General features: G+C 28.2%; 3 protein-coding genes across 3 annotated transcripts; 1 reads left to right on the forward strand and 2 right to left on the reverse strand.

Moving 5' to 3' along the window:
• Positions 1-455: 455 nt before the first annotated feature.
• Positions 456-1,623, forward strand: LOC101497203 (mediator of RNA polymerase II transcription subunit 32). Its single transcript, XM_004500763.4, has 2 exons — positions 456-615; positions 970-1,623. The coding sequence occupies exon 2, from the start codon at positions 975-977 to the stop codon at positions 1,413-1,415; it is 441 nt and encodes a 146-aa protein (XP_004500820.1). The 5' UTR covers positions 456-615; positions 970-974; the 3' UTR covers positions 1,416-1,623.
• Positions 1,624-2,102: 479 nt separating this feature from the next.
• On the reverse strand, positions 2,103-3,750 carry LOC101506202 (BURP domain-containing protein BNM2A-like). The gene has a single exon (XM_073369368.1). It carries the CDS (start codon positions 3,066-3,068, stop codon positions 2,457-2,459), a length of 612 nt encoding a protein of 203 aa, XP_073225469.1. The 5' UTR covers positions 3,069-3,750; the 3' UTR covers positions 2,103-2,456.
• A 3,107-nt stretch (positions 3,751-6,857) lies between these two features.
• On the reverse strand, positions 6,858-8,260 carry LOC101496874 (BURP domain-containing protein BNM2A-like). The gene is made up of 2 exons (XM_004500762.4): positions 8,000-8,260; positions 6,858-7,858 (listed from the first exon to the last, which is right to left on the reverse strand). Exons 1-2 carry the CDS (start codon positions 8,054-8,056, stop codon positions 6,989-6,991), a joined length of 927 nt encoding a protein of 308 aa, XP_004500819.1. The 5' UTR covers positions 8,057-8,260; the 3' UTR covers positions 6,858-6,988.
• Between the last annotated feature and the right edge of the window lie 4,787 nt (positions 8,261-13,047).

A 13,047-nucleotide genomic window follows, 5' to 3' on the forward strand; every position in this document is an offset into this window, starting at 1 on the left:
TAAAAATTAATGTTGCATGTTTTAATTAATTTTTTAATGAAATATCATTGTTAAGATTTTTAAATATTATTAATTTAGTAAATATTTAAGATTAAATTATTAAAATTTGTATATTCTATTATTAATGTTGCATCTTATATTTAATATTTAATTTTAATTTAATTTGAAGATATAAGTAAATTAATAAAAATTTAAGATTAAATTATTAAACTAATAATATGTTATTAAAAAATGTCATAAAATGTATTCTTTTAGTTCTAGTGTCACTAATAAATGTAATCATTCAAATCCAATCTTAATTATAGTAAAATTTATTATATTTGAAAAAATAATAATAATATAAAATTTATAAAAATTAAAGTTCAAATAAATTTGATAATATTTTAAAAAAAAATTAAAATTAAAATATTTAAATGTACTAAAAATATTTAACTTGAGATGAAATATGAAGACCTAAACTAGAATTTGGTTAAACTTAGATGTATTTTTGCCATTAAAAAAGGAATAGAAAAAGAAATACAGTTTTGATCGGAGTCGCACTTAGCTTAACCGACCGAATAAAGCATAATCACGCCGGTAAACGCAGCCGGAGTTGACCGGCGTCCGCCAGAAACAGTAAGAAAATACGCCACAATGATTTCCTTTCTTTTATTTTTCGAATTTTCCTTCCACTCTCCCGTAGCACATTCGAGAATGCAATTCTCGCGCGATTTCCGGCCGCTATAGCCGCCCCTTCAAAAGGGAACGCACCACCGAATCGGGTCGCAGTAGACCTTCACTCAGCACCGCGATTCCGCGATTGACTCCCTAAAATTTTCTGTATTAGTATTTATTTGGATTGATTATTTCTGCGCTTCTTTATATGAAATCTAGGGTTAAATGTTCTGCTTTATAATTAGTTTTGAGATTTATGGTCTTCATAGGGTTAAAAGTTTTCAGCGTCTAAATTACAATAATCTCAACTTTCAGGCTCAATGGACAGTGTTGTTGATTCTCTAAACAACACCTATCTTGATTTTGTTGCTGCAGCAGCAACTGTGCTTGAAGCCAGAGAAAATTCCACTGCCATTAAATCCACAGCAACTGATACAGCTCTTGAAAGCTTTAAGCAAAAATGGGAATTGTTTAGAGTTGCATGTGATCAAGCTGAGGAGTTTGTGGAATCTGTGAAGCAAAGGATAGGATCAGAGTGTTTAGTGGATGAGGCTACAGGGCATGTTGCAGGAAAGCCCGGACAAGCTACCCTGACTGGTCTTCCACCGATAAGTGCTGTTCGCTTGGAACAGATGAGTAAAGCGGTTCGGTGGCTTGTGATTGAACTGCAGCATGGTTCTGGAGCTGGTTCTTCTAATTCAGCTATTTCCCATCCTTCAGCCCCTTTTGATGCCAGGTTTTCTGAAGATGCTGCTCAGTAGTACTAACTTAATAGTGATTCTGTTAATATTTTTTATGCCTTGGATTTATGTTTCACTACTCCAAATGCACTTGGCTTTACTGATTTATTTGTCGTATTCTACCCAATTAGTTGATTTATGTTAAAGGATGTAGCTTATGTGCACAGTGCATGACACAACACTTCACTACTAAGTTTTACGTTAGTGATGCTTGACGATTTACTGTTTATATCCGACAAAATGATTGTGCTATAGATCTAATTACATAACTGAAGATGGGTTAGTGTAAGGTAAGGTTTGACCTACCCTTTTGTTAATACCATATATAAGCAGTTATCTAAGGTTTACCTAGGTTTGTTTTAATTTTGCTAGTGTATTAGTTTTTTTAAACCAATTTCCCCATATTTTCTCATTGGAATATAATGCACCAAGCTTTGTATGTTATCATTAAGTTTTTTTTGTTGTGTTGATGTTTTGGTTTTCTGAAACCAAGAGAAATCTGTGTGTTTGGTTTGGTTTATGTGAATTGATTGAGGGCGATTCTCTTTGTGTTTTGTTTGGTTTATTTGACTTGTTTGAATTAACTTCCTTGACCTTTCAACATTTGGAAGCTCGTTGTAGTCACACAGTATGACAGAAAAAGATACAATCTGCAAATAGATGGAGAGTTCAGATAAGTGACTGTATACATCAATTTAACGCCACTAATAGAATATGGTATCAACTTAGTATTTCATGATTGAACCACTATCTCAATAGATTATCTTTGAAAGAGTAAAAAGACTCTGACTCAATCTTTCACAGAGCAAATTGATGTTTATTTTTAAACAATTATTTAGTACACAAACAAGATTTTTACAACACAGAAATTCACGAAAGAGAAACATGAAAAGTACTTGAAATGACACGGATACGCGATGAAGAAAGATATGAACTAGTTCCCTTTTGTTCATTTGGTGGCCTCTGATGGGAGTGGAACCCATATAATGTTGCTTTACAGGGAAGAAATGCCACAGTGGAGCTTCCCCAGGCTGTATTCCAAGTTGTTGAAATATAATAAGATTAGGATTCATCAGATGTGTCTAGGTGGCAAATGCCCAAAGCATCCATTATGTCTCCATATTGACCCCTTAGAAGAACTTTGAAGACCTTACTCCCTATGTCTAGGTAATGGCAATAATAAAGAGCATAAGGGTAAGGCCTAGGGTGACAAGCTACCCATTTTGGAGCATAGACATCCTTTGAGATTTCCAAAATGGTGTAGTTCTCCAAACGTGCACCTGATGTTGTGGAATAGCTAGTTGTGTGAATGTTATAACTGGCCTCAGCACCAATTACACTTTGAACAAATTCAAGCATGGATTCTAAAGAAGTAGGGCAAGCCTTGGTCTCCCCTTTTGTGGGTTCAAATTCACACTGATCAATTATGTCTTTCATGTCTAAACCTTGGGAAGAGTCTTCCGTGAGTGAAAATAGTTGAAGAAGACTTGGTAGTTGTGACTTGGAGAAAGCAATGTTAGCTAGTTTTCTTGGCAAGAAGCGAGCATATTCTCTGATAGGAAATCGCAGGGTCATTACATTCCCCACTTTAAGATCACCGAGAGTGAAAAAAACTGACTTGAACGCCTCTGTATGGTCAACTTTAGAAGATAGTTTCCCCATTGATTCTGCCATGTCTTGTCCAATTTTCTTGTAAGTTAGCTGCACGTGAGTCTTTCAACCAACCATCCAGGTAAGCTTGATTGGAGTTGTGGATAGTCTTTTTCTTTTGATCCTTGGTATCTTTCAACCACCCATCAAGGTAATCTTGATCAGAGTTGTGGGTGGATTTTTCTTTCTCTACTCGGGGTATCTTTTAGCCAGCCATCAAGGTAAGCTTGTTCGAAGTTGTGGGTAGTCTTTTCCTTTTGATCCTCTGTATCTTTCATCCTTCCATCAAGGTAAACTTGATCAGAGTTGTGGGTGTCTGTCTCTCTATTATCTTGGGTATCTTTCAACCACCATCAAGGTAAACTTCATTGGAATTGTGGATAGCTTTTTGTTTTCTTCATTAGTATTTTTCAACCACCCATCAAGGTAAGCAGAATTAGAATTATGGGTAGATTTATGTTGGTGTTCCAGGGTATTTTTCAACCATCCATTTAGATAACTTGGATTAGAGTTGGGGGCGTGAGTTATTGGTTCTTCAGTTGACTGTTTTTGAGCCAGTCATCAAGGTAAGGCTGATCAACTCGTATTTCTTCTACATCCACTTGCTGAAGCTTCATATCTCCAGCATGGCTTCCATGACCATTCTACAATGCAATTGAATAAAGGGTTATTATGAGTGACGGTTTGACTGGATTATATATATGCTCACATACAAACAAATGTTTTACTTTAGTGTGAGAAAAATTAATAGTCAGTTTTACATTTGTTCGTGTCAAATAATTTATGAGACCCATTCTGCTGCACAGTGAAACCCAAACTTTGAGTATGTGCAGCAGAATGGATACAAAATCCGAAATTTAAAAAAAAAAAAAAAAGGTAAAAAGTTAAAATAGAGATTATTTGGAATGACATTATACGCTTTTAACGTGTTTGTCAATTTGTAAAATTTATACACTAATTTGATTGACATTTATACTTTCAACAATCAATTTTTTATTCACTGATTTAATTATCAAGTTGAATCTAGAACTTCATTCAAATTGGTCTGATTGATTGTGAGTCCTATAATAATAAGCAACATTATGATTCCAAAAAAGAAGCATGCATTAAAATCAACGTGCACAACTGCTAATAAAAATGAAAATGATACTATTATGATAAAGAAATGGTCACGGTAATATTAGTTTTTAATAACACATTCTACAATTATAGTAAATCATTGTGATTTTAACTAAACTACATTTTGGAACTTCTATATCGAGATTATCAAAAACTCACTGGTCACCACTACTCGTCCAAATATGCATGATTTGGTAGGTTTCTAGAACATGACAATTGTTCTTCTAGAGCAAATCGAATGGATTCCACCATGAAGGCAGTTTGTGAGGAAGAATCTAGAGTTGTTGTGCATAGTTGATTTTTTTTAAAAAATTAAATAATACCAATTTTAAAATTAATATATGAATTTAGATTTATAATTAAATTTATTATTTGATTTAAAATTAATTATAAAATTAATTATAAAATCAATTATAAAATTAATTATAAAATTAATTATAAAATTAATTATAAAATTGATTATGGTTAAATAACCGATTTCTAGATAAGCAACTGGTTTCGAAAATTTTAATTTTAAAATTGATTTTTTTTTCAAAATCAATTAAAATTTGATTATTTTTTAATATTTATTTTTAAAAAAATTATTAATACATAATTTAAAAATTAGTTATTTAAAAAAATTGATTATTTATATTTAAAAATTAATTATTTTTACAAAATGAAAGTTTAATAAAAAAACATACATCAACCATACAATTGTTTTTTCTTGTGATTAAAATAGAACATGTTCAATTACTTATAATAACTTGTTATCAAAATTGATTTATTACTAATTTTATTAAGACCACCGATTATGATTCATACTAATTCAATAAATTTCGAACTTTTGTCCTTTTAAATTCTCGATTGTCAATTTTAATCTCTATTTTAAAAAAAAAATTAATGTTGCATGTTTTAATTAATTTTTTAATGAAATATCATTGTTAAGATTTTTAAATATTATTAATTTAATAAATATTTAAAATTAAATTATTAAACTTTGTATGTTCTATTATTAATCTTGCATGTTATATTTAATATTTAATTTGAATTTAATTTGAATGTATAAGTAAATTAATAAAATATTAAGCTTAAATTAATAATATATTATTAAAAAATGTCATAAAATGTATTTGAGCTATCTCTTCAATGGGTTTGTAAACTTTTCTTGGAAACATGATATTTGAGCTAGACCACAGAGTTAACTAATAGCCTTTAGTTTTAGCTGGCCAGAAGGACTATAATAAAGCTAGGTTCCACACTTTTACTACTATACTATTCTTAAGTGTATTGCTAATTACATTTTTATTGAAATGGAATAACTTCATTTTTGTAAAAAAATAAATTAAATATAACACTTATAAGTTTCAAATTCTGTCTGCAAGGGGTGAGAAAATGAAACAGCTAACTAAAGCCTACTTCTAATTAAGTAAGGCTTGGGCTTTGGAGTATAAATATGTTATGCATTTTCTTCTTTATCTATTTTTGTGATTTTTAATTTAAAATACATTTTATGATTGAAATAAGTTTTCAAAAATTTATGAGTTTCAGAAAATTATTAATAGTTATAAATATTTAAGTTAAAAACAATACTTAAAGCACTTAAAGAAAATACACCTAAGTTTTTTCGTGAAATTATATCCTTTTAATTAAAGAAATAATTTATGGTCTCTTTAGTCTTAAGATTTGATTTTCATTATTATTATTCTAATTAAAGATCAACAATGTCTCGATAGATATTTAAATAGATTGGCTTTATTATAAATTAAAAAAATAAATGCTTAATGGGATTGATTATAATAATTTAATAAATAAAATTAAAAAATCAAAGACAAAATAAAAAATATATCTATTAATAATTTTAACAAAATATTATTATTAAAATAATTAAAGTCTCATTTTAAAATTTATTTTAGGCCTGATTTAATGTTGGATGCCCTAATATCATATTTAATAGTTTCTTCTTCGACATTTATATTCTCATAAGTTCTAAATGAATATGTTTAGATTATCTGAATTGACTAATTCTAAAGACATTGAGTTTTAGAATAAACCACCACCGTTTAATATAATTTTGATGAACTTGAAATATATGTATGGAATATTTTTAGTTTAGTAATACCTTAACCAAATTGGTATTCACACCAATACTAGTTTTGACCTTTGAGTTTGACCTCTTATTTTTCTTAATATCTTCTGTTGATGAAAGAACACATATTGCATAAACAACTTATGTTTGCTAACTTGTTCTTATCTACTTTACATCAAAACTAGGATTTAGGTGTATGTGCCGTATTTTAATTTGGCAAAATCATGAAAGTTTTGTTGAATTGAGACTACTAATTTTAAAAATAAACTTTATCCGTAATTGTTGATACTAATTTTCTTGAATTGAAACTGCTAGTTTTCTTAAATACAAGTTGTATATGGGAAATTGTAATTTTGAGTTAGGATAAAGATACTACAACTAATTTGAAGTCGTACATATAATCTCCATTGGTCAAATTTTGTTACTAATTCTGTCTTTTTTTTATAAAAGACAACTGAAGTATAGTTTAGTTAAAAAAAAAAATTGATATAGTTGGTTCATAATATGGACTAAATCATCAAAAAAAATTATCTTTTAATATATTTATTCTTTTAAATTGGATTTATTGTTCTAACCATAAATAATTAAATAAGCACATACAGAAAGAATTGTACTAAAACTCTAAATAACACCAAAATAACATCTTTATTACTTAGTTTGGCATGAAGATGTTAGTACACCATGTCTAGAACTATAACTATAATTGACATAGTTTCATAGACATATATAAGCAAAACAAAAAAAAGATCCCAACTTTCTATGGAACATTAGTCAAAGGCAGCCAAACTAGATTATCAGAAGGAAAGAAATGACAGACAGGAGACTTTCCAGGTTGAACATTAAGAACATGAAAAGCCACATGATCTGCATCCCATTTAGAAGTATCCATGTGACAAATAGCTGCAGCATGAACTTTTCCTCCATTTTCACCTTCTACTACAATTTCATACAAACTAGTATCACCCTGTTGGCTATGACAATAGAAAACTGCAAAAGGGTAAGGCATAGGGTGACACCCAATTGCATTTGGCACTGAAATCTGATTCACTTGTAAAATTGTGTAGTTTTGTAAAGGGACAGAGGATTTTGTGACATGGGTTGTGGTCAAAACTTTAAATTTTGAATTGGGTCCAAACATGTAAGAAGCAAAGTCAAACAAAGATTCTAAGGAAGTAGCACAAAATTTTGTCTCTCCTTCCATAGGTTCAAAATTGCATTGTTCAAGTGTGTATTTCATTGCTTTGGCTTGTGGAGAGTTTTTTGAGATGGAGAAGAAATCTAAAAGGAAAGGTAGATTTTTTGGTGTGAAAGGAATTTTTTCAACTTCTTCTTTGGGGAGAAATTTTGGAGATGTTGAAGGATCTTTGTTGGAAAAATAAATTGGCATTACTTTTCCAACTTTTAAATCTTTTGGGATGAAAAAGACATTCAATTCAGGGTCTATTTGATTGTGATGATCCTTATGAGAAGCATGCACATCCTTTTCAATGATTTTTTTGTGTTCATTTTTATTCATTTCTTCATCAGCGTTTTCAACCTCCATGATATTATTTAGAAGACTCTCTGTTGTGACTTGTTGTAAATCATAGGGTATAGCTATGTTTCTAGCACAACTCTCTTCTACAACCTGCAATACCAATGATAAAAATTAAAAAATCAAGCAGAAATATCTTGTACATATTTTTTTCTTATAAATAAAAATAACTAGTCTAAAACCATAAGAGACATAAAATTAAGGTATGATACATAGGATAAAAGAGGGTCTTACCAAAAGGACAAGTAGGGTACATAGGATGAAGCTCCAAGAAGAAATTGAAAGTGTCATTTCTGTTTTTCTCTTGTGTGAAACTTAGGACTTTTCTTTGTGTTGTTAATTTGTGGTAACTTCCTCTAGGGGGAAAAAAGAAAGAATATAAGGGTGGAGTGTGTGAGAAAACTAGACAACTAAGAATTAAAAAGGTTATTTATTAGTGTGAGAGTTGAATTGGAAAGAGGTATAGGGAGTTATTGTTTATTCATTCACATGGGGAACTTGCCCATTGACCTCATTATATTAGTAGTGTTGGCCTGTGCCTCGTGAATCAAGTATTTGACATCACCAAATGCAAATCAAAATGTCTATTGGTATTATCTTCTTATCTTATCTTTTCTTTTCTTTAAATCTATTAAGTGGAATAATACGGTTTTTAAACATTTTAATAATTAAATGTACAATTTTCAAGATTAATTTAAAATTGAGAAAATTGATATATTTAATTAAAAATTAAGATCAGATACATTAGATTATTTTCAAATATTTTTTTATTTTTTGTTATATTGTATCTCAAAGTAATATTTTTGATTAATTTATTATTTATTAATAAAAAAACAAATGGGTTATTTTGAAATGAAATAGAAGTAATTAAATGTCAATTAAATAAATAGTCAAAAAAAGATTGAAACAAAATCATTAGTCCACAAGTACTCTCACCCATTGAGAAGTAAAACTTAAACAGTTATATTATTTATCTCCATCTTTTACATATATATTTTTCTTTCAAAAAATTTAATCACAAAACTCACATTAAAACCGTGGAGAATACTAACTCTGCACGTTCGAAGTTACTCAACATCTCTTACCTATTTTTCTTTCTCGAACATTTTATAATCTAAGTTGTATTTACAAAACATCTCTTAGATATTTTTTTTATTATCTTCTACAAATTACGCACATTTTAAAACTACACACCAAAATCATAATATAACATATTTGAGATCAAAATTTCGTTAATCATTCCTATTTTTTGGTTACTAAATTCATTATATATACTACAAATGAAATAATTTAATGAATAACTTTTTTTTGCAATTGACCTCTAGTAATATATCTTAGAATATTAGATAAATTAGTTAATAAAAATTAATGTAAATGATTCATAATTTAGACTAAATGTATATTTTTGTAAGTCAGTTTTATCTATATTTTAAAAGAGAGTAATATATTAAGAGAATTAGAAAGGACATCAATATTTTTGTTGGTCAAAAGAGCGCACACACTACCCACAGATATGTATGTAAAAAATACAAATCAAGGGGGAAAACGCATGTCACCCTCGTTGGTCATTTGATTAAACTTAATAGCATCACTTGATTGGGATTGTGGGAAATAATTAAAGGTGCAAGGATTGCATTTAGACATTTGACTTTATTTAACTTTTTTTTATAGTGGAAGAAGAACAACGAAATTAAAAATAAAGAGTTTAAATATACAGTTAATATAAAAAATTATTGTTTTTACTGATACATACTTTCGCAAATATTGGTAGAAAAGGGCAAGGCAGCGTTAGCGTTAGGGGTATAAGATTCGATTTCACACGACTACTACTCATTCGCTCTAGCCACACGTTAGAGGGATAAAATAATTTTAAAGTTAAAAAGTATTAAAAAAAAAAAAGTTTTTAAAATTAAAAAGTATTAAAAAATTTGTGAGTTTAATAGGCCATGTAGACCCACTTTTTCAATTTTTTTTAAAAAAAAATCGACAATTTTTTTTTGATAAATAAAGTTTTTCTGATTTTTTTTTCAAAATTTTCCAATAAAAAGTTTATATCTTTTTTTTTATAAAAATTTATTTATTTTATTCGAGAAAAATAATTTTTTTTTATTTTTCTCACACAATTTTCCAAGAAAAAAAATATTTTAAATTTTTCAAAAAGAAAATCTCAATCAACAAAACATTAAGCCTATGAGTCTCATCATTTAGCCAACAAAAATAATGAAATAATAGGTCAGTGTTTTAAAAAAATTATTTCAATAAGGATCTAATAGTAGGGGCTTAGTAGAGATTTTTTAAGGAGAATTTGGATTTTAGGATCTTATTGACAACTCTAGTTAGGAGTGGGAATATGTTAGATCGTTCGTTGGGGATTTATGGTATGTCTTACATAAAGCTTTATCTGATCTGATCTGATCTGTTTAATAAAAAAGTTAGGCTAAGATTTTTTAAAACTTATTAATTTAAATAGGTCATGTTTAGACTTATAATATATATATATAAAATAGGTCATGTTGAGACTTATAATATATATATATATATATATATATATATATATATATATATATATATATAATTATTATTTATTAACATTGTTATTTGTTAATAACTTATTAATTATGGAAGTTCTTTTGTCTTATTTGTAATTTTTTAAATGATTTGTTGCACGTTGCTAATTATAAGGTTCATTTTGTTTCTATGTTAATTTTGGAACATATCTGCAAACTTATAGGTTATAATTTTATTAGTTTTTCTTATGTTTTATTATTTTTTGTTAGATATAAAAGTTTACTTTAACCCATTTAAAAAAATATAAAATGTACTACTTAAATGCTCTAATGTGAAATATGAAATTTCAATAACACAAGAAAAGAGACATTGAATTAGATTATGGTTTGTTAAATCAGTTTTTAAATTTTAATCGTAACTTAGTGATAAAAATAATTTAAAAAATAAAAGCAAATGGAACAAAAATGAGCACACAACAAATTTTATGTTGGTTCACCACCAACCTGACTAACTATGTTCAGTACCTTCACCTGAAGGATTTCTTTCAGTAATTTAATCTGAATTACAAAAACCAGTTAACCTCGCCCAAACCATCTAGTTGCAATTGCGACATGTTGCCGCAAATATAATTGTCACTAATGTGTCAAATTACATGTGTTTGTTTCATTTGTGTTTGACTCTCAATGAGATGATATGTATGTATCTAACAGTATCTGGCACTTAGATAAATATATATTTGTACAAGTACTCAATAATCACATAAAATATTCTTCAAAGTTCAAATTCAGAATTTATTCAAAGTATTTGATGTTGATTTCAATTCTGTCAAGACTTAGTTGTTTCAAACTTTCTCAATTTTGGCAAAGTAGTTTCATGAGAAATGTTTAGGATTTTTCAATTAAAATTTTGTTGTTGTGTATTGTTGTTGTTTTATATTGTCATGTTGTCTATTTATTGAATCAAACTAGAATCTTTTTTATACTTAATTCTGGAATTGATGTCTTGCATCAGTATGAATTGAAACATTGTCTTATTTCAACTTTGTTCAGTTTTGTGTTTGAACCAGTGCGATCCTTGTTATTTCACTTTTGATCGTTACTACATATTTCAATTTTTTTTATTGTTCTTGTTAGTGACAATTCATTTGCAAACCGTTTATGCCATTTAAAGAATGTTTAGTCCATATTTTCATTCAGTTCGACTGAAATATTCTTTGTATATTTTCATTTTCTGGATTTTCACATCTTCCATGATCAAATTTGCAGGTATCAGAGTCAGAGTCAAATTTGCAGGTATCAGAAGCAAACTTTGCATATTTCAAAATCCGATCTGGAATCTTCTATATTTTATCATAATCACATACTCCAAGTCATACACAAATTTTAGAATTGTTGACCCTCATCATATGCATTGACTTTTCAGAGGCATTGACGTTTTGTCAAAGACATTGACTTTTGTAAATTATATCTGGTATGTTGACTTTTGTGAGATTCATTGTGTAATACCATAAGCAAAGTCAGAAATATCAAAGTTAGATTGAAGTGTATCAATATCAGAAGCAGAGTCAAATGTTACTGTGTGAATATCAAAGGTAAAATCAATAATCTGCTTGTGTTGAATTATCTTCAAAGGCATAGAAAACTTATCAGAACATGTTGTATATTATAGTCATAGCAAGTTTATCAAATTGAGCGCTTCAAAGCCAGCAAATGACGTGCTTCTTATGATCATGTTGTTTCCTATATTTATTGTGTTTCCTCTTATTTGTGTCTTTCTTCTGATAATTGTGTTTCCTCTTATTTGTGTGTTTTCTATGACTAATGTGTTTCCTCTCATCATTGTGTATCCTCTAATCTTTGTGTTTCCTCTAATCAATGCATATCCTCTTATCATTGTGTACCCTTTGATCAGTGTTTATCCTCTAATATTTGTGTTTCCTCTAATTATGTTATATCACCGGATTCTTTTTTATCATCTAATTATTTTATTTCCTCTGATTTGTTCCTAGGTCTAAAATGAATCTGTTTGTTCTTATTTTTCTATACACTTAATTTAGAATATTAGTACATTAAATTGTTATTACAAACACTTATTTTGTTATTAATAAAACTAGCAAGGAATTGTTCTACAAAATCATCTTGGTTCCAACAAAATAGATTTTTAAATATGCTTTCAGGTGATGTTAATTTTTTTAAAATGGTTAGATAAGACAAAAATGATAGGTCGTAAGTCAAACTCAAAACTAAAAATTATTTGTAGGTCGAACTCAGACCTTTCAAAACATAATATGTCCTGATTGATGATACTCTTTATCATCCATCTCCAGTACTTCTCATTGTCGTTTTAATTCTATTCTTAAAAAATAAAATAAAAATCTTTGTCCTTGCAAATATCCGCGATTTATGCGGAGACTCGTTAACATAAAAATAATAATTATATACAATGAAATGGAGAATTATATATATACATATACCTTTCTTTCTGTAAAAAAATCGACATTACCCTTCTTCAATTATCTACAAAACTACCCCTCTCAATATTTTATTATTGTAATATTTTTAACATAAATGGTATTTATTTTATTATTATATTATTTTTAACATAAATTGTATTTATACACAAAAATTGAGATACTGTATAGTGCTGTTTAACTATTTTTATCAAAAAAATATTTTTTTTAACCATGAAAATATTTGTGTTACACACAAATATGGGAGTATTTCTTTAGTTACTTAGAATATTTCATTAACCACTTATTTATTTTTTTATAAATT

Source organism: Cicer arietinum, chromosome 5, assembly GCF_000331145.2.
Source record: "Cicer arietinum cultivar CDC Frontier isolate Library 1 chromosome 5, Cicar.CDCFrontier_v2.0, whole genome shotgun sequence".
NCBI classification, from domain to species: Eukaryota; Viridiplantae; Streptophyta; class Magnoliopsida; order Fabales; family Fabaceae; genus Cicer; species Cicer arietinum.